The sequence below is a fragment of the Periplaneta americana genome, chromosome 2 (genome assembly GCF_040183065.1).
Source record: "Periplaneta americana isolate PAMFEO1 chromosome 2, P.americana_PAMFEO1_priV1, whole genome shotgun sequence".
In the NCBI taxonomy this organism is placed as follows: domain Eukaryota; kingdom Metazoa; phylum Arthropoda; class Insecta; order Blattodea; family Blattidae; genus Periplaneta; species Periplaneta americana.
The window spans coordinates 147925361-147946675 of NC_091118.1; the positions used below are offsets into that span (position 1 = coordinate 147925361).

The following is a 21315-nucleotide window of genomic DNA, read 5'->3' on the forward strand; positions in this document are numbered from 1 at the left end:
TGCACATGTAACTGCAATCCTTATCTCAACATGTGGTCAAATATAGAAGTACAGCAAATGTAGTAACATCGTACGTTACTAAAACCGGAATCATTTTGGCGCAAACAGATGTGAGATAACTTTTTATCTTCAGTTTAATTTTCCCTCTATTTCTTAAAAGACTATTTTTTTATTTATTTGCTCCGCTCCTTGTCATTCAAGGTAATCAGTGCAACAAGATACGCACATTTGTCTTTGTTTGTATCCTACAGTTCTGGAGAGAGTTTAGTTTCTTTTTTAGGTAAGGTAATGCATACGGAACAGCTGGCAAACTTTCCCAAGAGTCCTTATCTACAGTACCCATTGTCTTTAAGAAAAAGAAATAATTAGGATTTTTATGATCAATAGGAGCATACAGACATTTTGTATTACTTCGGAATATGTATTAAACTTATATGACTTTCTAGTGTTAAATTCTATCGTACCTAGTTTACATGTTTCGATCTATTATTGGTCTTCTTCTTCAGAAGAAGAAGTTCTGAAGAAGACCAGTAATAGGTCGCAACATATAAACCAGGTACGATAGAATTTAACACAAGAAAGTCATATAATACATATTCCGAAGTGCTACAGTGTTAAAAGTTGTGTAATCAAGATGTATAATTTTGTATTAATTTTTTAATAAAACGCATTAATACTCCTAAAGGTAGTCTATGCCTCTGTTTGAGGCAGTACGTCTATTATCAGGCAGTACATCTCACATGGCGATATGTGTCAGAAAAAAAAAACAATTGTTTGTATGTATCTGAAGTCTGATTAATCTAATATGTAGCTAATCGGCGATGTATCCAATGGAGGGAGAAAGGAACACTGGCCACCCTACTCCATTACCTCCTGGCCTAGTTGCCTTATAAGTGATGCCTTGTTGGTATCACTTGTGAGGTTTTTTTATTTTTTTTCATGTTACATTCTAAAGTACAGATTATTATTATTATTATTATTATTATTATTATTATTATTATATTTATTATATTTATTTCTAATTCATTCTCAAATTTATTGCACATACAAACATTTTTTTTTTTTTTTTTAAATTCATTCTCAAATTTATTGCACATACAATGTATATAACAGGATTTTTATGCATATACGATCTGAAGTATTTTGACACTATATATAATAGATGTATCCTTATAAATATAAGTAAACACACGCACACGCGCACACGCACACATTCAAGCTTCAGTGTTCCCCGACATGACAGCTCAGTTTCAACAGCCGTAGCAATGAAAGAGGAATATAACGTGAAAGAAAGAAATCTCAATGCATTAATCCATACTCCACAATTAACCATTGAAGAGAATCCACCAGTTCAAATAGCTGAGGTTCAGACCTGTCTTCGGATAGCTGACTAAACAAGATAGTCTAGTACTCGGGCGTGGATTTCGATTCTGCTCATGCTAGGTTTCTTTTCTAAATTTTTCTTAATGTTGTAAGACGAATGTCGGGTGAACAGTGGTAAATCCTAGGGCTTATTTCGCTATTATCAATTTCACCTACGCTAGATAACCCACTAGTTGATACAGTAATCGCTAATAATAATAATAATAATAATAATAATAATCATAATAATAATAATAATAATAATAATAATAATAATAATAGTTAGTTAGAAATGCCTTTTAAGGAACCCAAAGGTTCATTGCCGCCCTCACATAAGCCCGCCAGCGGTCCCTAACCTGTGCAAGATTAATCCAGTCTCTATCATCATACCCCACCTCTCTCACATCCATTTTAATATTATCCTCCCATCTATGTCTCGGCCTCCCTAAAGGTCTTTTTTCCCTCCGGTCTCCCAACTAACAGTCTATAGGCCTATGCATTTCTGGATTCGCCCATACGTGCTACATGCCCTGCTCATCTCAAACGTCTGGATTTAATGTTCCTAATTATGTCAGGTGAAGAATACAATGCGTGCAATAATAATAATAATAATAATAATAATAATAATAATAATAATAATAATAATTATTATTATTATTATTATTATTATTATTATTATTATTATTATTATTATTATTATTATTATTATTATTATTATTATACTAAACGGCCCCCCCATTGAGGGTAGCACTTACGGACTCAGTATATCCTCAAAAAAGTTACTATACATATGTAAACATAGATATTAAATTTTAAAGAAGGGATACAAAGAAAAGGGCGTGAAAAATTACAATTGCTATTAATGTGGCACCTTTATGATTATTGATATTTCTATTGCTAAATATATCTGGTCAGATTCGTAACCATAAATAGGCATTCACAAGTAGTAAGGCTCACTTAAAATGACGGAAGATTACATTTTAAGATAAGATAGTACAAATACAATTGAAAGAACATATATTAAGATCGTACAGAGGAGAGAGAAATCTCCCCCACCCATACGCACTGTCAGGAAACAAATCAGGATAGTACACTATATAGATCAGCAATCAGACATTCCACCACCTAGGGCACAGCAAATAAAACCCCGGTCAGAAATCTAATTCTTAATTTTTAAATTAACGTAATCCTTTCTTGTACTGGAACCGATATACTGTTTTCAGCGAGTGATTGCTAGTTCATTGCCTTAATTCGAGAGCAACACAAAGAGAGAACATAGTTCAAAGGTCAGCACATTATAAATACACACAGTAGGTCGGTGAACGCAGTCCATATTAAGTTTTCTTTGCACATGATATGATATGAGAACATGAAACTAGCCTTATATTACACTGCGTAGCAAACAAATTTTATTTTTTTTTTTGTGCTGGGCATGTGATACATGTAGAAAATAAATGTGAGGAAATTAATCAATTTACTTGCTTTATGTGAAATTTTACAAACTTTGACGTAGAGTTCTGTGTAAATTACCATATTACACGATACGTAACATTTCTAGAAAATGACCATGAAAATTTCAGTTGCTGTACACTAAACCCATCTAATATATGGTAACCTAACCAGACTTCATACAACAAAACCTTGCCTACCTAATCTAAACCGTGAATGTGCAACACTCTTGTCATTCAACATTCAGAATTATTTTTAACAACTTAGTTGTTACTTATTTATTTATGTATTCATTTGCTGAATAATTGTAGCTACATAAGACTAATACCTACCAAGTTACTGACCACTCAACTCCTTCATATGTATGTATTTATGTTTGCATTTACTTGTTTATTTATATAATAATGTAACCAGTACTTATTTGCTATGATAATTTATTTGTATACAATATCATGGCTGCAAATATATTCAGTAGGTATCTTCGGAGGTTTATAATCAAGGAAGGTAAGGGAAGAAACAACCTATCTGGTAACAGATCTAATAGATAAGTTCACTCTTCTCCTGCTTTCCTGATGATGGAGCTGTTACATAATTCCGAAACTTTGATGTCTCTAGATGTATGGCACAAGTTAAAAATATATATACTGTATTTCACACATCTATTTTATTCTATTGTTTATTGATTTCATTGTTTGTTTATTTATTTACTTATTACTTAGGCCTACCAGTACTTTTTATTTATTTATTTATTTATTTATTTATTTATTTATTTATTTATTTATTTATTTATTTATTTATTTATTTATTTATTTATTTATTTATTTATTTATGTTTTGCTTGTCTGTTTCTTTCTTTCTTACTGTTTGTTTGTTTGTTTGTTTGTTTGTTTGTTTGTTTGTTTACTTAGTTACGTATTCTTTTATTTAGTTATTTGTTTACTCATTTACTTATTTTATTAATTGTTTCATTATGCATTTCATTAGGTACAATTTCATTATGTATGTATTTCATTATGTATTTATCTAAGTATCTTATTATTTAGGTATTTGATTCATACCTTACGCATTTTCAACTTAACATCATATGTTTACCTTAAATATGTTGCAGTTGCTGTAAGTGCCACTAGCTGCAGTGTGAGAATGCCGGAGCAGTCCAACGACTATCGTGTTGTTGTGTTTGGAGCAGGAGGAGTGGGGAAGAGTTCCTTAGTGCTCCGGTTTGTGAAGGGGACTTTCCGGGAATCATACATTCCCACCATCGAGGACACATATAGACAAGTAATTATCCTATTCGTTGCAAGTATTACTGTTACGGTATAGATACAATGATAATAAATAACAAAAAATTAAAAGAAAATGTGTTAATGGTATTCACTAATTCTGAAAATTTTCTCTCTTGTTCAAGCATAATAAGAATTTCCTCTTACTACTTCCTGTTCTGTCTGTATCAGACACTAAAGTGATCACATTTCCTATTAAAGAGGAAATCAAATTATGATTTCGCACAACCAACTGAGGGAACGTCAAAGTTGGACTATTAATATACAACTCACTTCCATGCAGTGCAATTCAATTCGTTTCGTGACAATGCAGTACACTTTAGTATAGCAAATCTTCATTTATGATAAGTACGTATATTACGAAGAAATCGTTCAAGAAGTGTCATGCTGTATTTCCAGCAGTTGACATTTGCAGCAGTTATTATAAATAGAACAAATAAATTATATCTTCAGAATATAAAGGATACCGATATATATATATATATATATATATATATATATATATATATATACTTTATATTCCGAAGTGATACCATATAATGTTAAAAGATGTGTGGTCAAGATGTAAAATTATATCTGTTAAGTAATGTATATTTTATCGCCGAAAGTTGAGTTCTGAATCTCTGCTAAGAATGCCGTTACTTGCCCAGGTCTCTTTCTGAATGGCACCATAGTACGTGAAACCTGTGTCTAGACGAACACCAATTACAAACAAAATTATATACCGGATCAAATTGATATAATGCCGTATTTTTTTAAATAGGTGATTAGCTGTAACAAGAATATCTGCACGCTACAGATAACAGACACTACAGGGTCACACCAATTCCCTGCCATGCAGAGGTTGTCCATATCGAAAGGTCATGCCTTTATTCTTGTCTACTCCGTCACATCCCGACAGAGCCTGGAAGAACTCAGGCCAATTTGGGATGTTATACGAGAGATGAAAGGGGCTGATCTTGCCGCAATCCCTGTCATGTTGGTTGGAAACAAATGTGATGAGGTGGAAAACAGAGAGGTGAGTTATGAATGAGCTATGTTAAATAATTTATTTATTTATCTAAATGATAACAGCTCCCTGTATTAACAGGCTGCCACAAAGACAGAGCATATTGTGCAATAGGCAGTTGGAAGTATAAATAATATACATACGTTTAAGTTGAAGGTAGTCTTACAACAACGACAAGAAATGACTGAATAAATAAGTAGGTACTAAGTAATTAGTTGAAGATCACTGTTGACCGTAGAGATGGTTGCGGAGTATAAATATTGATCCTCTCAGAGCTGCAAGAACGATGTCATCAATTGCCTTCTTCTGTAGGCCGAAACGTTGCCAGGTCTGGAAGAAGAAACCGGGAATAGTTCCGCGCGCTCCAACCATAAGGCCTATTACTTCAATTTGTTGTAGACCGTATTTGTTCATGAAATATGGAACGGTACGTACATAGATGTCGTTTTTTTCCCTATTTACATCTTCAGGTTGGCTCTTTTGTTTTTCAAATCTAATGGTGGGATCGATGATGTAGCCATTGTTGTTATTTGGCGGGATGGCAATCATGTCTATTCTTCTTGTACTGCCATTGTCTGCCAGTCCGTGAACTTCTTCGAACACTTGAAAATTTATTGATCTAAACTGTTCGGCGATCATCGAACGAATTCTATGGTGTCGTGAGTTACGGAGTACTTCACCGTGCGGACAAGAGCCCAGGACATGTGCAAGTGTTTCTGGCTCTCTGTGGCATCGCCGACAGAGGATGTTGTCCCGAGTCCTGCCCGGAAGGGAACGTACCATACGGAAAACACGTGTGCAGTCATTTTAATAGCTTCGCACCACTTGCTAAAGGTTAGGCCTTCAGGATGTCGTATCCAGGAATTCGCCGGAGTAAACTCGCTGTATAGCTCTACGCCAAGACCTTTCTGAGGCACGCCTCTAATTCCTTTTCTCGCAGTTCTTTCCTCATACGTCGAGCGTCATACAAACTGGTTCGTGGGTCTTTAATTACGATGGATGTCTCGGTTAACTGCAAAGATTAGAATAAGGATATCCTGCTTTCAATTTATTCAAATGTTTTTCTGAATTGTGTATCTAAAGTAAACCTGATGCAATATGATTATATGATAATAAGTACCGGTACTATATATAATTTGAAATAAGGACGCAGTATAGCCTTTATGTTCATGTGTAGGCCTACACATGATAAACTTTACTGAATTTTAAACTGGTTACAGGAAATTACACTACAAAAGTTGTTATTGCTTAGCATAGTTCATATTTAAATACAGCCAAAACATTAAGTACTCATTATTTTAATATCATCATTCCTCGCTCTATAATTCTACGAGAGGCTTGTCCTTCCTTAGCTGTTTTTTTTTTCTATCTTGTCTATTGTCAGTCTTTTTCCAGTTCGCTCCCTTATGGTTTTAAAGTCTTTCTTCACTCCTCTCCATCTTAACATTTGTCTTTCCTTTTGTCTGGTTCTCTCTGATGTTATAATGAACAGTCTCCTTGCTAAGCAATCCTCTTTCATTCTTATCACATGGCCTCAGGCGCGAATTCAAATTTCTGATGGAGTGGGGGATAGAATCCTAAGAGACACAATACTTCGTTGGCTTTGGACCTCAGACTTATTTCACCAACATAAATTCATCATCATGCATACAATAGCCTGGGTTAAGTTCACGGTGCAGTACAGCATGCTGAACAATACAAGCGTCCAATCGTATTGGAATTTCTCCGAATTAAACATATTTATGTATTGCATTACTCCTCTTATCTTAATACATGCTGATGACAACAGAGCGACAGAGGTGACCTCAACCTCATTCCATATGCCTCAATGCTTGGTTGCACTGAGTTGCTTGTCTTGCATCTTGATCATAATAATACTGTAATTATATCCATGAGCAGTCTTAAGAAAATACGTTTAATTCCTAAGTTATTGATTGTTGTCAGCTTGTCGGTGATGATAATACATAAATATTATTTTCTTTGCTTTCTTTATACTTTATAAAGTATACTTGTATTAAAACAATTATATTTTGTGAGAGGGATAGAAGTTATCGCTGGCAGGGATGTTAATGTAAATTTATGAGAAGGAGATAAATTTCCAATATAGGGAAACCCCCCTCTCCGTTAATTCGCACCCAGCACGACCTGCCCATCTTACTTATTATTACAATAATGGTAGTCCATCAGTCAGGTTGATCTGGCAGTGTTTTTACGTCAGCAAAGCAGTATGCTTCTCGCATGTTATTGCTTTAATAACTTACGTACCATACTTTACTGACGTATTTACTTCAATTACTTATTAGAAATAATCAATGGTACTCATTATTACATTAGACGATCGAAGTATTCACCTCTGCTCTTAAACATACGTTAATTCTGTTCAAAAGATTAAGAGGAAACTCCATGATGTTCTTTTTGTAATCGGTACACTATGTCGTCAAGTTTTTCCCCTCGTAAAACAGGATTGAGCTTATGTTTTGTAAACTTTTTATCGATAAGAATATCCTGTGTTCACACTTTCTTCGGTAACTTAAAAATTGTTTGTGATAATGGAATGTGTATCCCAGAATAATTGCGACAAAATTTCCTTTTGCAGAATTTATAAGATTTTTTTTTTTTCACATACCATATCTAACTGTTGGAAATTAATATTCTTTGTTCTATTATATCAAAATTTCACTGTACTACATAGTATTACATAAAGAAACACATGCAGAATACTAAAAGTGTCAAACTAGCACCATACTCAACAACTCATCTGCATACAAAACCATTAGCTAGTATGGCTCGCGGTAGTTGATATTGATTATGCTGGAAACACAGTTCAACTAGTTTCGGCTATTTCAATCAACGTAACGGGTGGACATATCTTATAATATCTGGTTCATTAACTTACTGCTTACAGACTGTAAAGCTCACGATTATACTGTATCTTTGTCTTTATTTTTCTCCATCCATATAGTTCCGAAGATGCACCTGAGAATTCTCCTTTCGAATATTTCTAGTGCACCTTCATTTGTTTGATTTAATGTTACCATAGGCTTTATCAGTGCTTTGTAGAACAATAATTTAAATTTTCTTTTAATGATACAGTTACTTCAACATTGTGAATGACCAACCTTTTGGGGAGGGGGGGGGGGAACCTTAACTTTTTCTTCTATCAAGTACCGTTCACCTGGTTCCCGGGTAGCTCAGTTGGTAGAGTGTTGGTACGTTTAACCAAAGGTCCCGGGTTCGATGCCTGGCCCCGGAACAATTTTTCCTCGAAATTATTCAAATCAACTTTACAGGGAGTTATACCTGAAAGCTTGATTTGCATAATACACGTCACTGTACATTACAGAAAACCACAATTTAAGTCACACAGAGTTAGTGTGCACTCAATGTTGGTTGCTTGACGGTTGTCAGCCCACTTTGAAGTCTATGAATATAGAGGGGAAAAATTGGGTCGGTGTCTGGCAGAATTCCCGGATAGCTCAGTTGGTAGAGTGTTGATACGTTTGACCAAAGGTCCTGGGTTCGATGCCAGGTCCCGGAACAATTTTTCCTCGAAATTATTCACAATTTAGATATGTAATCATAAGTAGGTACCCTGTTTAATATAATACGATGTTTTCAACATGTATTTATTTACTTACTTACTTACTCATTTACTCAATTTCTTTCTTACTTGCTTGCTTTGCTTACTTACATTTAATTTAATTTAACTTGATTTAATGTAATTTAATGCCCAGACACTTGATACGTGATCACTCGTCTACAAACTTTTCAATACAAATCACCTATTGTCTTATAATGAAAGGTTTGTAATTGTAAGGCACAGCACTTTACCTCCGGATTTATTTCCATTGAAAAGTACCATTCATGGGCCACTATTTTTACTCATTTAGCATCACCCAGGGAACAAGTGCAATTTAAGGTTTGCTGGGACGTAAGTAACTTTATCCCCCCAATGTTTTAAACGTAATCCCCTTTAATTGTTACCTGTACACTCTGTATAGAAATTTAATACATTTTAATTCCCAAAAAGAATATATATATATATATATATATATATATATATATATATATATATATAATATAATATAATATATAATACCGTATTACAAACTAATTATTTTTTAAAGATCAAACCTACAAAGTCCAACTCTGCTTAAACAAAACTGTAAATAAAATTATTTTTAAAATATGTAAAATTGGGCACTGGAAGATGTGTAAGACATTGTTAAACCAGTTTTAACTAGATAGATTTTTCAAATTAATTTGATTTTATCTTTTAAGGTGCAAACAACCGAGGGCGAGAGTGAGGCCTCACGATGGGGTTGCAACTTCATGGAAACATCAGCCAAGACAAACCACAATGTCAAGGAATTATTCCAGGAACTGCTCAACATGGAGAAGAACAGGAATATTTCACTTCAGCTGGACTCGAAGAAAAGCAGTCGTCAGAAACTGCCTGGCTCGAACAAGATTAAAGAAAAGTGCAGTGTCATGTGAATTAATAGCTCAACTTGCAATATGTGTTATGTTTCTTAGGTGGCAGCTTACGGAGAGAGTGTACGTGTGATTCGGTTTTGTACAAAACGTAATGAAAAGATAAATAAAGAAAAGATGCACACAATACTCTGTAGCAGCAGTCTTCGTAGGTTAGAGTATGACTACATCACTCAACAGCTGATACGTGAAGGTTATTAGCCAACAAATGGATGGTTTCCTGGCTCAATAAAATTCCGATGAATGTTGTATAAGAATGAATGCAGCTTCCACACAAGTCTTGCAGAGAAGATCCAATTAAGAAGCTTATAGGAATGCAAATATCGACCACATCAAGCAAGATCAACAAAATTGGACTTTTATGAAAAGAACATTATAACATGTTGGGATTTATTTGTTGTTAAAACCCAATAAAATATCCTTCCTTATTGTTTCATCCTCAAATATGTTGTTTTATATGTCATATAAAAGCAGTGGCATGCCAATTGTGGTTACAGTTGACCAAGTACTCATGACTGAAATAGCACTGTAGGGAATCATAATATTAGTAAATTCTTTACACAGGGTTTATGAATCAATCCATTTATAAGAGAAATTCATTTACTTCTCTTTAGGGACCTAAACTGTGATTTTTTTACAATAAGATTATAAAATCATATGTAAAATAGAACAGCGCATAATATTTCGACATTCTGAACATTAATTATCAAGCATTTATGGTCCCTTGTTAGGGATATTAAATTCATGGGCAATAAAAGAATAAGCTTATTGTTGTGTGTTATTTCTACAATTGAATACCAATAAGTAATCAAGATTTGTTCCTATTTTCATGGGATTTGAAAATTAGGAAAAATCTATCTAGTACCAACTATTAAATATTGTAATAATAAACTTCGGTACTGATATAACGTATTTCCTGAGAACACTGCTTACTGTGTGTTTAAACCAAACTCTCCATTCTAAATGCTATCTCCTTTATTGATGCTATGTATCATTCCTTCACATAAATGTTTACAAGTAGGCCTACGAACTAATTACCGGAACTAATGGTTCAAAATGCTAGTCAAATCTTCTAATTGGTCACATAAATACAGCTATATATCTTACTTACATACGGTATTATTACAATCAATCTAAGGTTACCTACAAAGAAGGCAGTTAGCCTATAATTATGATACTGGTATATAAAAAGGTCACCTTTCTGTGCACTAAAATGCTTAATTATTTCAGACGTTTATTAAATATTATTTTATAACATCAGCTGCCGGTACCGGTACTTACTAAGCTTATGTAATTACGATATTAAAATTACATTACATTACGTAAAGATTAATTTTTTGGCCCTACAGAATTTATCTGTTACCGGATATTGTTACCATTGTTACATTACATTAATTTTGAAGGTACAGATGCCTCAAACTAGCAAGCTGTCTCGTTCGCGCAGGTGCAGAGAGCACTTCTCTCCTACCACGGTCCACCTACTGCTGTGCACTGTGGACTAGAACGGTACAGCTCAGTACTAATAACAGTTGAGAAGGCTGCATAGGGAGGGTACATCTTGAATACATTGTCAAGAGGTCAACTTTTCAGATAATATGGCTATACCTGGGTATAGGAGCCTATGGGGGGGCCCCCTCCATTAGCTCTACTACTTCTCCTCTCCAGGCAGCTTCCTAGTTTGAGGCATCTGTACCAGTACAATTTCTAATACCGGTATCAGTAAATATCGAAAGCAACACATAGAAATAGGGCCTAAATTATATTAAATTTCACATATTTATTTTATTTTATATGCCAGTACTAGTTAATATATTTCATTACTACAGAATTTCATAATACTGGTACATTATATTTTTGGTGACAAACTCTGTCTTCTTTGACAGATTCATTCCTAATGAAAGAACATAAATAATTATGTTAAGTATGATTGTTCTCTTCCTAAAGAATATAATACTGCTATTATTATTATTATTATTATTATTATTATTATTATTATTATTATTGTTATTATTATTATTATTAATTATAGTGCTGCTGCTTTACTACTACCCATACTACTATGATTACTGTACCAGTACTACTACTCCTTCTAATAATAATAATAATAATAATAATAATAATAATAATAATAATAATAATAATAATAATAATAATAATAATAATACCACTACTACACTATTTGAATAAGATGAATAATTGTTATACATTGTATGTAAAAACACACACCGAACAGATTCTAGCTTTCTGTCTTTCAGTTACCGGTACATATATTTATGAGCTCTTCATGTTATTGCCAATTTTGAAGATGTACCATACTAACTAAATAATTATAACTATAAACTATTCTTTTTTTTTGCAGTAGGCCTACTTACGTTATAAGACTTTACGAAAAGTGTTAGTCTTTTACAGAAGCAAAATTGTTTACTAAATTACGATGAATTTAAATTATTCATATGTATTTACGTTATGTAAACTCTTACCTACATAATTTCGGAGAAAACTGTTGAATGTGCCTTTAGTTCATATCGGTTATTATAAAATATGATAGCACATAGTAAAAAACGAATTACCTAATTCATATATTTGAAAACAATTAATTACTTATGGTATACCGGTATTTAAGAAAACTGATTTATTCACTATCACCATCAATTTTCAACTTAATTTGTTTAAACTATAGTATTTCATTTATTTTCAAGTTGTTATTGGCTAAAATAATTCGTTGCAACTCCTTGTAGATAAGGTTTACAGGTTAGCAGAGTCCACAGAGAAATAAAACTTGACCTTTCAAAATATTCGCTTTTGCTTTAAATGAAATTCGTAGACTGCTGATATAATAAGAAATATCTTGTGGTGATATTATAATACAGATCTTTCCTTTTAGATAAATCGAGTAATGAAATTTAACTTAAAATATCATAGAATATAACAATTTGTATTTCCAAGCAAGGTATTACATTAAACATGTAACTGCAAAGCTCCAACACACGAATAAAATTCAGTCCATACTACTGTTTACAAGCGTAGAAAGTTCTATAAATGTTTTATAATGATACAAATAATATAGTCTATCTAGAAAATTTGTTTGATATTCTGTCATTTATATGCTATATATCAAATAGAAAAAAAATAGTAATGATTTGAAATTTAAAACAGTAAAGATTTATAATACGTAAACACCAACCATGTTGTTTGCTTTCGAAGAATATATAGCTTTTCCACTATTTCAATGCGTACAATGTTATTGAAAGTGTATCATGTCAAATATGATGAAACATTCTAATTTTCCTATAGTAAGCTGACTATGAAACTGTTCTCATAATTACAGCTAGCAATCCAAATCACTACTATATTTATAAATTTCATATAGCTTCGCTAGTTTTCCTTCCATTATACATCCTACATTTTTCGATAAAGGATAATTGATGCGTTATTTTAATCTTGAATAACTGAACACTTTGACGGAATAAGAACTTCTGGAACCTCCATACAGAGAGTTTAAATTAATTTTTGTGTAAGACTTCATTAAATTAAACGTATCTAAATAAACATTTCTAAATTCATTCAGACATAAACAAAAATAATACAATTTTTTATTTAAATTTTATTTGCAATTTCTCAGTTAAAAACTCCTATCATCATATAGTAATATGTGTTACAAGAGTGGTATGTTGAAGTTTTGATGTTCGAGGAAAAGTTTGAAAAAGCGAAACGTAGTTGAGCTTTTTTAATTTCCGAGAATTGAAAGAAAACATACCGCTCGTGTATCGTAAATTATTTTGTGCGAAGATCGTTTATTACATACCTGAAAGAGGAATTTCTAATTAGTTGCAATGAAATCTCCATCTTGGTTTCTGTTCAATGACGGCAAATTTGCAAAACAAATCTATCTTCAACATTGTTGCTTTAAAAGGTTTTCTGTGTTTACTATACTCCAGCAGGCCATGATATACGTCTGTCTTTTTTTCCCCCAGTCTATGATGAATCTGGAATCTTGTTGATTTTTTCACGGCTTCCTTAATGTTACTTGCATCACGAATGCAGTAACTTTAGTGGAGTTGTAGAGTTTACTTAATTTTTGCAAATATTTAAAAACAATAATTAACAGTGCAATTTAGGTGAAATTGCAGTGGTAAGTTTCCAATTTATAATTATTACTATATTGAACGTCTCTAAAAATAATATGTTAAAAGCCTAAAGCAGTAAAATCAATATGTCACTTAAGCGGTAAGAAGAGGGAAATTGTTATGTGTGTTAGGTTGGGAATACTGAATGTGGAATTTTAGATTGGATTGGATGCGGATTGGTTTTGTGCGGAAACCAAGCAAATACGCACGATCTCGCACGAAAATAAATACTTATCACCAGGTCTTTTTTTTTCTGGCGGAACATGCCAAAACAACATTCTGGCACCTTTTTTTATACTTTTCATCATGGAAATGTGAAATGTGTTAATAATTCTTCCAGTTCTGCTTAGGCCTTGAAAGTTTTAAAGTTGGACGAAGAGAAGGTTAAAAACGACAAAATTCCAATGCAATGAACAGTAATCATCTCCCCGTCTGCTACAGTGTGATTGAGAAGTCTCTCCGCAGTGCTTGTGTAGCCAAGAATCCCCTAAGCAGAGAATTCAAGTGTATTTGGTAGAGAATTCAAGCTGCAGCACTGGCCACTAAGCATATGATGGACTGGGGGTATGAGGTTGTCAAACCGGAATGAATGGGGGAGTGCCAGCTTTCTACAGAGGTGTATTCTAGTGTTACCAGAACTAATAGAGCTGTGGAGAGAGTTTTCGATCGCACTGTATAATTCCACACAGAATTCCACCAGAATAAAACCACTGCTCCTCACTAAATACAATGTTTGTTGGTGTTCTTATTTCCAAAACTCCAGTCATTTGGTAATTAAACAATTGAAGAGTGTGATCCCAAAACACGTTAAATCCATTATATGAAAGAACTGGGCTAGTTTTTTTTTCTACTGGCCTACGGACTGAGCGAGTTTTCAAGTAAAATGCACAATAACACAAACTTTTGGACAAGGATTGACGTTGTTTTGGAAGAAAACAAGCTTAAAATATGACAGAGATCTCAAACATACCAGTCATCATTTATATGTAGTATAAATCATAAAAATGGCCAAATGGACTGAGCGAGTTTTGGGATCGTACTCTTGCAACTCCTAGTATAAGACAGCGTGGGGAGAAAATGGTTTTCGTAGGGTAAATATTTATTAACACTGTTTGTTAGTTGTTTCTAAAATGCAAAACTACCTACAGTACCAGTGTCATATCGGAAAATTTGAGATCTTCTCCTGCAGTCACCTTCTTTGACACCTGGATTAATGAATAAATACTCAGACACATCAAATTTCTCTCTTTTATCTTTCTTAAATCATGCAGGCTGATATCACTTACAGAATGCAAAGAAGTTTATAACAGGACACTTCAATATCAATATGTCTTAAGAATTATGCGTCAGAAAAATATGGTACTCAAATACCTACCTAAGAGAGTAAAATATTGTGCAGCTTTATTTATTTATAGTCGCTGTAATACCTAAGTCATATCGCAACTGCCTGTAGTTTACTGTTGGGAATGCTTGTTGCTGTTGTACTGTGTCCATTATTTCGTGATAATTGGGGTCCAATCTGGCATTAGCCTTTATTTAACTTAATTGAAAATTAGTTAAATTCAGTCGAGGGAAATCACAGAGAAAGTCTCGACCAGATTGGTGGGCACTGGGGAATGAACTTGAACCCAGGACTCAAGAATGTGAGTCCAGTGCGTTACCACTAGTCACCTGGTTCGGTTTGTGCGTCTTTCCGTCTACTAGAAGTCTGTTAATTTATTCATGAAGCCTAGGTATAACCACAGTCTAGTATGTACAGTCACGAAGCTTGAGTTGTAAGGGTGCTAAGAACAATAGACTGTGCCGATACTATTTCGCATTGTCTGTAATGAGGCGATATTAGCGATCCTAGTGGTTAGCAACTATTTATGGATGCATATTTACTACGTATTGAGCTTCGTGACTGTACTAGACTATAGTATTACTATGAGTTGTCAGTAACACACATAAGCGTGATTAATAGAATCAACTTTATTCACAACATCTTTATTTACATTTCGAAACACTTATGTATATATTGCTATTGTTGGAATCATTACTTCTGTTACACACAAAATTTATCTTATTCTTCAGCAAGTTAAGGCTTGTTTCCTGTAGAAGAGCTAGAATATTTCATGTTAGATTAACTTTTCCTCTCCCCTCTTTCTTGGCTATAGAATTGAACTTTGTAAAGCTGTGTGTGTTCACACAATAAGACCAATGCTATGTCTAGTCACAATGTACTGAAACGTAGGTAGAGATGTCGGAAGTACGGTAATGGAGAGGAAGTGAAGAACTTCCACTCTTGTATTTTATCCACTTTGATATAACTTAGAATTGCGCAGTAGAGTTTATTACATATAGTATAAAATATACTTCCAATATCTCTGACCATATGCCACCTGCATGCCACTGCTGTTTCAAAATTGAAAATTGTTTCGAAAAAATGCAAAGAGATCCATAAAATAATGGTGTGTGATGGATATTCTAGGAATAGAATCGATTAAATTGGGAAATAAAAATACAATATTCAGAAGAAATTACTAAAATAAATAAAAATTGTTTTCTTATACATTTTTTTAGTTTACATTACTGATTTAAGAAAGAAATAATTTGTATTAAAAAAACTGTTTCACTTTCTGTTTTATGCAGTATGGTGCATGAAGTACTGGCATGTGCACAAAGAAAGCAAACATATTTTTGTCCTTTAAGTTAATGGCCATAATCATATTTATTTTAATGTTCACTATTTTGTTATATTCAGTAATATTTTCAGATATTCATTTTACATAATATAATTTCAATTCATTACCTACATTATTCGTTACTAAACTGCAAATCACGTATCACCTTCACACATCTAATATTTCTAATTTAGGAACTTCATGTGAATAATTAAAATTCTTGTATATTATTTTTACTTAAACGAGAGTGATTCATCAGGTCAGGAAGTAAATTTCACGTAAAATTAAGCATACCTGAATTTGAAACTGGATTACAAAATTTCTAATATAGGAATATGTTATTTTAAAAAGTGGAATCCACAGACAGTTGTCCTTGGTGGTGTAATGATTACCATGTCAGCCACTCGATCCAGGTTTGCATCTGGCTAATCAAAGGCAAAGAATTTTAAAGAGTGGTAAAATTCTTAGCATTGCTTTCTTAGGAAGGGTAGTAAAGCTTTGAGTCCCGTGTCATAGATTTACAGCATATAAACGAATCCTTTTCCTCATAAAGGGTCCCAAGAAAAATTTGTAGACATTTTCTCGTTCACACTGAATTTCGACGTGAAATACCTCCGAAGTAGAAAGCATCTTTCAGTAAAATGTTACTATTACACTACAGAGCATTCCATTTGGCTCTTACTGAGAATACGCGCATAAGCCATGAATGCATGGCCAGCCACATATTTCTAATCATATAACTTTGATTAATAATTGCAGTCACACAATTATATTTTTATTTCATAATGAATACTAATGTGTGTTATAATTGTTCAGAGTTGTGTCCATCTACATTCACATGTTTCCAACATCTTGTGATGAAATTTTAATTCAATTGCAAAAATGTAATTCCGTAATTCTTCTAATTCTGTGGTTCCAACACAAAAAGTGATATGTCAATTTTTGACGATAATGAGATTTTGGGATATGTTGTGCGTCCTCTCTAATCCGTTGTTATGAAACATGTTTATTATGACTTTATACAGTCATTCAAACTTTAAATGCTCACTCCTGAAAACTGCAAGAAATGACATCATATTTTGCCTTTGAGCTACAGAATTTCTCTTCTTATATCGGTATTGTCTTTTTCAATTTTTTTTCAGTTAATGAGACACAAAATTCATATTTTGAACAAAATTCTACACAGCACACACTGCTCAAGATTCTGTGGAATTAATAAATAATTGAAGTTTTTGAAGACAGGATCATTTCTAGAGGATTATGGCACGCATATTCCCATATCTTACAATGTGAACTATTATTTGTGGAGAAACCTGAAAAATAGGTATACATGAATAACTCCCACACTATAGATGAATTTAAAGACAACAAATAAACAGAAATTAGAAGAATTACGGAAGCAGAATTTTTGCATGTAAAACAAAATTTTATAAAAAGGTGTCAGGAATGTGTGAATGCAGATGGACATCACTCTGAATAATTCCAATATAATTTAGTACTGTACTCACTCTGAAACAAAAGTATAATCGTTCGCATGCTATTATTAAAAAAAAAAATATATGACCAGAAATTCACGATCGATAATAGCACAATCTAGGCCAGCCACACATGCACGAAGTGTGATTATTGAATTCCGAGACCTGACCCATAAATTAAAATAAAATTACCCGATTTAAATTTGGCTGCCATCCCCTTCAAAGTAGTCCCCTTGGGCAGCTATGCACTGATTCCAGCACATCTACCATTTTTGGAATGCTTCCTGGAAGTCGCGTTCTTGAAGCCTGTCAGGACGTGAGGATCATTTGAACCTCTCCAAATGACATGTTGTTGATGTCAGCAATTCCTCTGATTCGATCATCATGCACAATTTGTCTAATTTTTTTAAACATTTTCGACAGTATTGCACGTGTGTGGTCAATCTGGCCTCTAGTCATCCTTCAGCGATATTCTGCCATTTCTGAAACGCGAATGGCATTCAAAACACCACGCCCAACTCACTGCTTCATTCCCGTAGGCTTGCCATGGGATCTGGTTGCCTTCCCCAAAGAATTTGATGTTGACTCTCTGCTCCAGTTTCGAGTCTATTGTGATTTCACAAATGTGCGGATGCATGTGCTAACAAAACTTTGTGTAACACAGGTCTCAATGAAAATAGTGCTTTGAAACTTTGTGTCGCTTCTCTTAAAGGTCATCTAGAGTCACTGCTACGCGCGCATGTCAATCACGTGATCACTTCGCCCGCAATAGACACAGTCTCGAAATTTAATGATCACACCTCATATGTCTTATTTCCATATTCCAGCCATATCACCACCATCAAACACAATTATTCGATCTTGAGTTGAAATCCTAACTAAAATCAAAAACAACTGCTGCGATGATAAGGAATGTAATTATACTATCAACATCCTGATTAAATATTAGATGTCTGAAGTGCTGATACGGAATGGAATAAGTAACAGTTGTCACAGTATTTTTAAAAGTTCTAGAATCAGTTATCGGTACGAATCTAAAAAAATTATATCATTGAAAGATACACATTATTAAGGATACAATAACATTAACAAATTAAGATGGTAATACTCAAATATTAATGAATTGCACCATGCACTTATTTACTCCCTTAGCTTTATATTCTAGAAAAAAAGTCTGTGTTAAAATGGTGCAAACCATTAAAAATTCACAACAATAATATATCAGTCCATGAAAATTGGACACTACATCCACATTAATGGCGCTATCAATAAATTTACACGGTTATTCCACACTGCAGATTTGTATTTATTAAAATTTATAATCTTATAGTTAGTCCCATAGAAAAGAGGGATTTTTATTTTTTTTTATTAGATTATAAATGGTCATTCCATCTTTCAGTCTCTCATGAGAGTTTCAGAGGTAATAACACTTTGAAGTGCATATGCACACAATAATAGTGCATTATATGCCTGCAGTTTGACAGATGACTTAACGCAAATTGTTTACAGTGTCACTGTGCATTTAACATATTTAAACAAAAACTAAAACTAATGCTGGACAAAAATTATTCTTCGTAATAAGGTATATAGTTTATTGCTTTCACGTGTTGAATACGTACTAGGTCACGGTACCTTGTTGATTAGTTTCAGCCTGTTGTGGGCTATCTTCAGAACTGGGTGGTCCTGATTTTCGCGTCTTCTGATTGAAAACCAGGACCACTCATTTCTGAAGATAGCCCACAACAGGCTGAAACTAGTCAACAAGGTACTGTAACCTGTATTTAACACGTGAAAGTAATAAACTATTACGAAGTAATATAGTGTTAAAAGTTGTGTATTCAAGATGTATAAAAATTATTAATCTTATTTTAGTCTCATTAGTATGTTTCAGTTTTTAATTAAAATTCAAACGTGTTTCGAAAATTTCTTACCTTGTTGTTTCTTTCAAACTATGATTGTCACCATTTATGTATATGGCCATTTTGTCTGAAATTTCTCCGGCAATTGTAGATTTTAACACTACAATTTGTTCACAATATGATATTTTAATATTTCTAGCAACATTTATTTACTTACACTGTATTAAGTCATCCTCAACTCTCATGTTTGCTTAATATGACTGACTGCCTTTGTGCTGTATGTCATTTTAACAGCTGTTGACTACGAATTTGAGCTGAAGTATTAAGTAGATATGTTATCGTAGGTTCTGTTTTAAAGGTACCCATTGGCATTATCATATGAAAAGTGGATAAACGTCACCAGTAAATCAAGTTGTAATACTGTTGATAGAAACTATAAAATTAAAGCTACTGAATCTTAAATGAATGTAATGAACCCTGTTATTGCCAGTGACTGGTTTTGTTGGCCAGCCGTGCTGAATTTAAAATTTCCACAGAGTATTGAACTAGTCTTTTGTGCAGTATTTTATTAATTTAATTTCTGTTTAAAAAATATGGCTTCATTCTACCTATTGTAAAAAAATAATTATATGTTTATCTTTAAAGTAACACGTTTTATTTAGGTATTTATTTTTTCTTACATCTGGCCTAGTAATCTTGTTAGCTTGGCAGTAAGGGGGTTAAATAAGAAATGGTGTAACTTACATTATTCATTTCAGAAGGCAAGGTTGATGTAGACTGATTAAGTAATAAGGATTTGAAGTTATATTTTCTTTATTGTATTAAAACGATTGATATAAATGGACGAGAATAAATATGTTCAGAAATCGCTCAGTAGCAAAATTTTAAGAAAATGGTTCTGCATCTTAACAGAATGTCGATGAAGTAAATTTTATTAACTTTATTTAAAATTTATAATGTTGAAAACATTTTATACATCATGTGTTTGCAATTTGTGCTGATTCATTCCTATAAGAGAATGTAAACATAGATAAACACACTATCTTCTCGTAGACAAGCAAGAGGGCGCATATACTTCTAAAATTTGCCTTTTATTCCTTTCCTAATTTATATTACATGTGATCATTTGTTGTTAGTAAGCTTAGTACTGTTTAGAATTACATTTTTAAAATCAGGTGTTTCTGACGACAGATAAACTTGCTTATTATACAACTAATTTCATAAAAAAAAAGCGTTATGGTACCTTTTCAATAGTAGATAGTCGTCATCACGATATCATCATTACAGTCATTCTTATCACCTTTTTTTATCAAATATTTATTAATACCGGTATTCAATTCATGCAAGATGTTTCCTAATGTTATTATTCTTGTTCTTTTTTCTTCTTCCCCACTTCTTTCTTCCTTTTCTCCTTTTTATTTTCTTCTTCTTCTTCTTCATTTTTCTTTTTCAATGCTTCACACACAACACATATTTACCCGGATTAATTCTTTTTGATCTAATGTATAATGGGCATATGTTTCATTTTCATATACCGGTACTGTATTAGTATTAGTTTACAAATATTTTCAATGCAGTACATTTCTGAATAAGAGAAG

At 33.0% G+C, this 21315-nt stretch overlaps 1 protein-coding gene across 4 annotated transcripts in view; it reads left to right on the forward strand.

Moving 5' to 3' along the window:
- LOC138694683 (GTP-binding protein Di-Ras2) overlaps window positions 1-20991 on the forward strand; it is a 196508-nt gene extending 175517 nt beyond the window's left edge. For all 4 annotated transcript variants that reach the window (XM_069818664.1, XM_069818661.1, XM_069818662.1 and 1 more), the window contains 3 exons: window positions 3919-4088; window positions 4854-5108; window positions 9381-20991. In XM_069818664.1, the coding sequence (XP_069674765.1) occupies window positions 3951-4088; window positions 4854-5108; window positions 9381-9596 (609 nt within the window). In that variant the 5' untranslated portion in view covers window positions 3919-3950 and the 3' untranslated portion in view covers window positions 9597-20991. The remainder of the gene's footprint in view (window positions 1-3918; window positions 4089-4853; window positions 5109-9380) is intronic.
- Window positions 20992-21315: the final 324 nt, after the last annotated feature.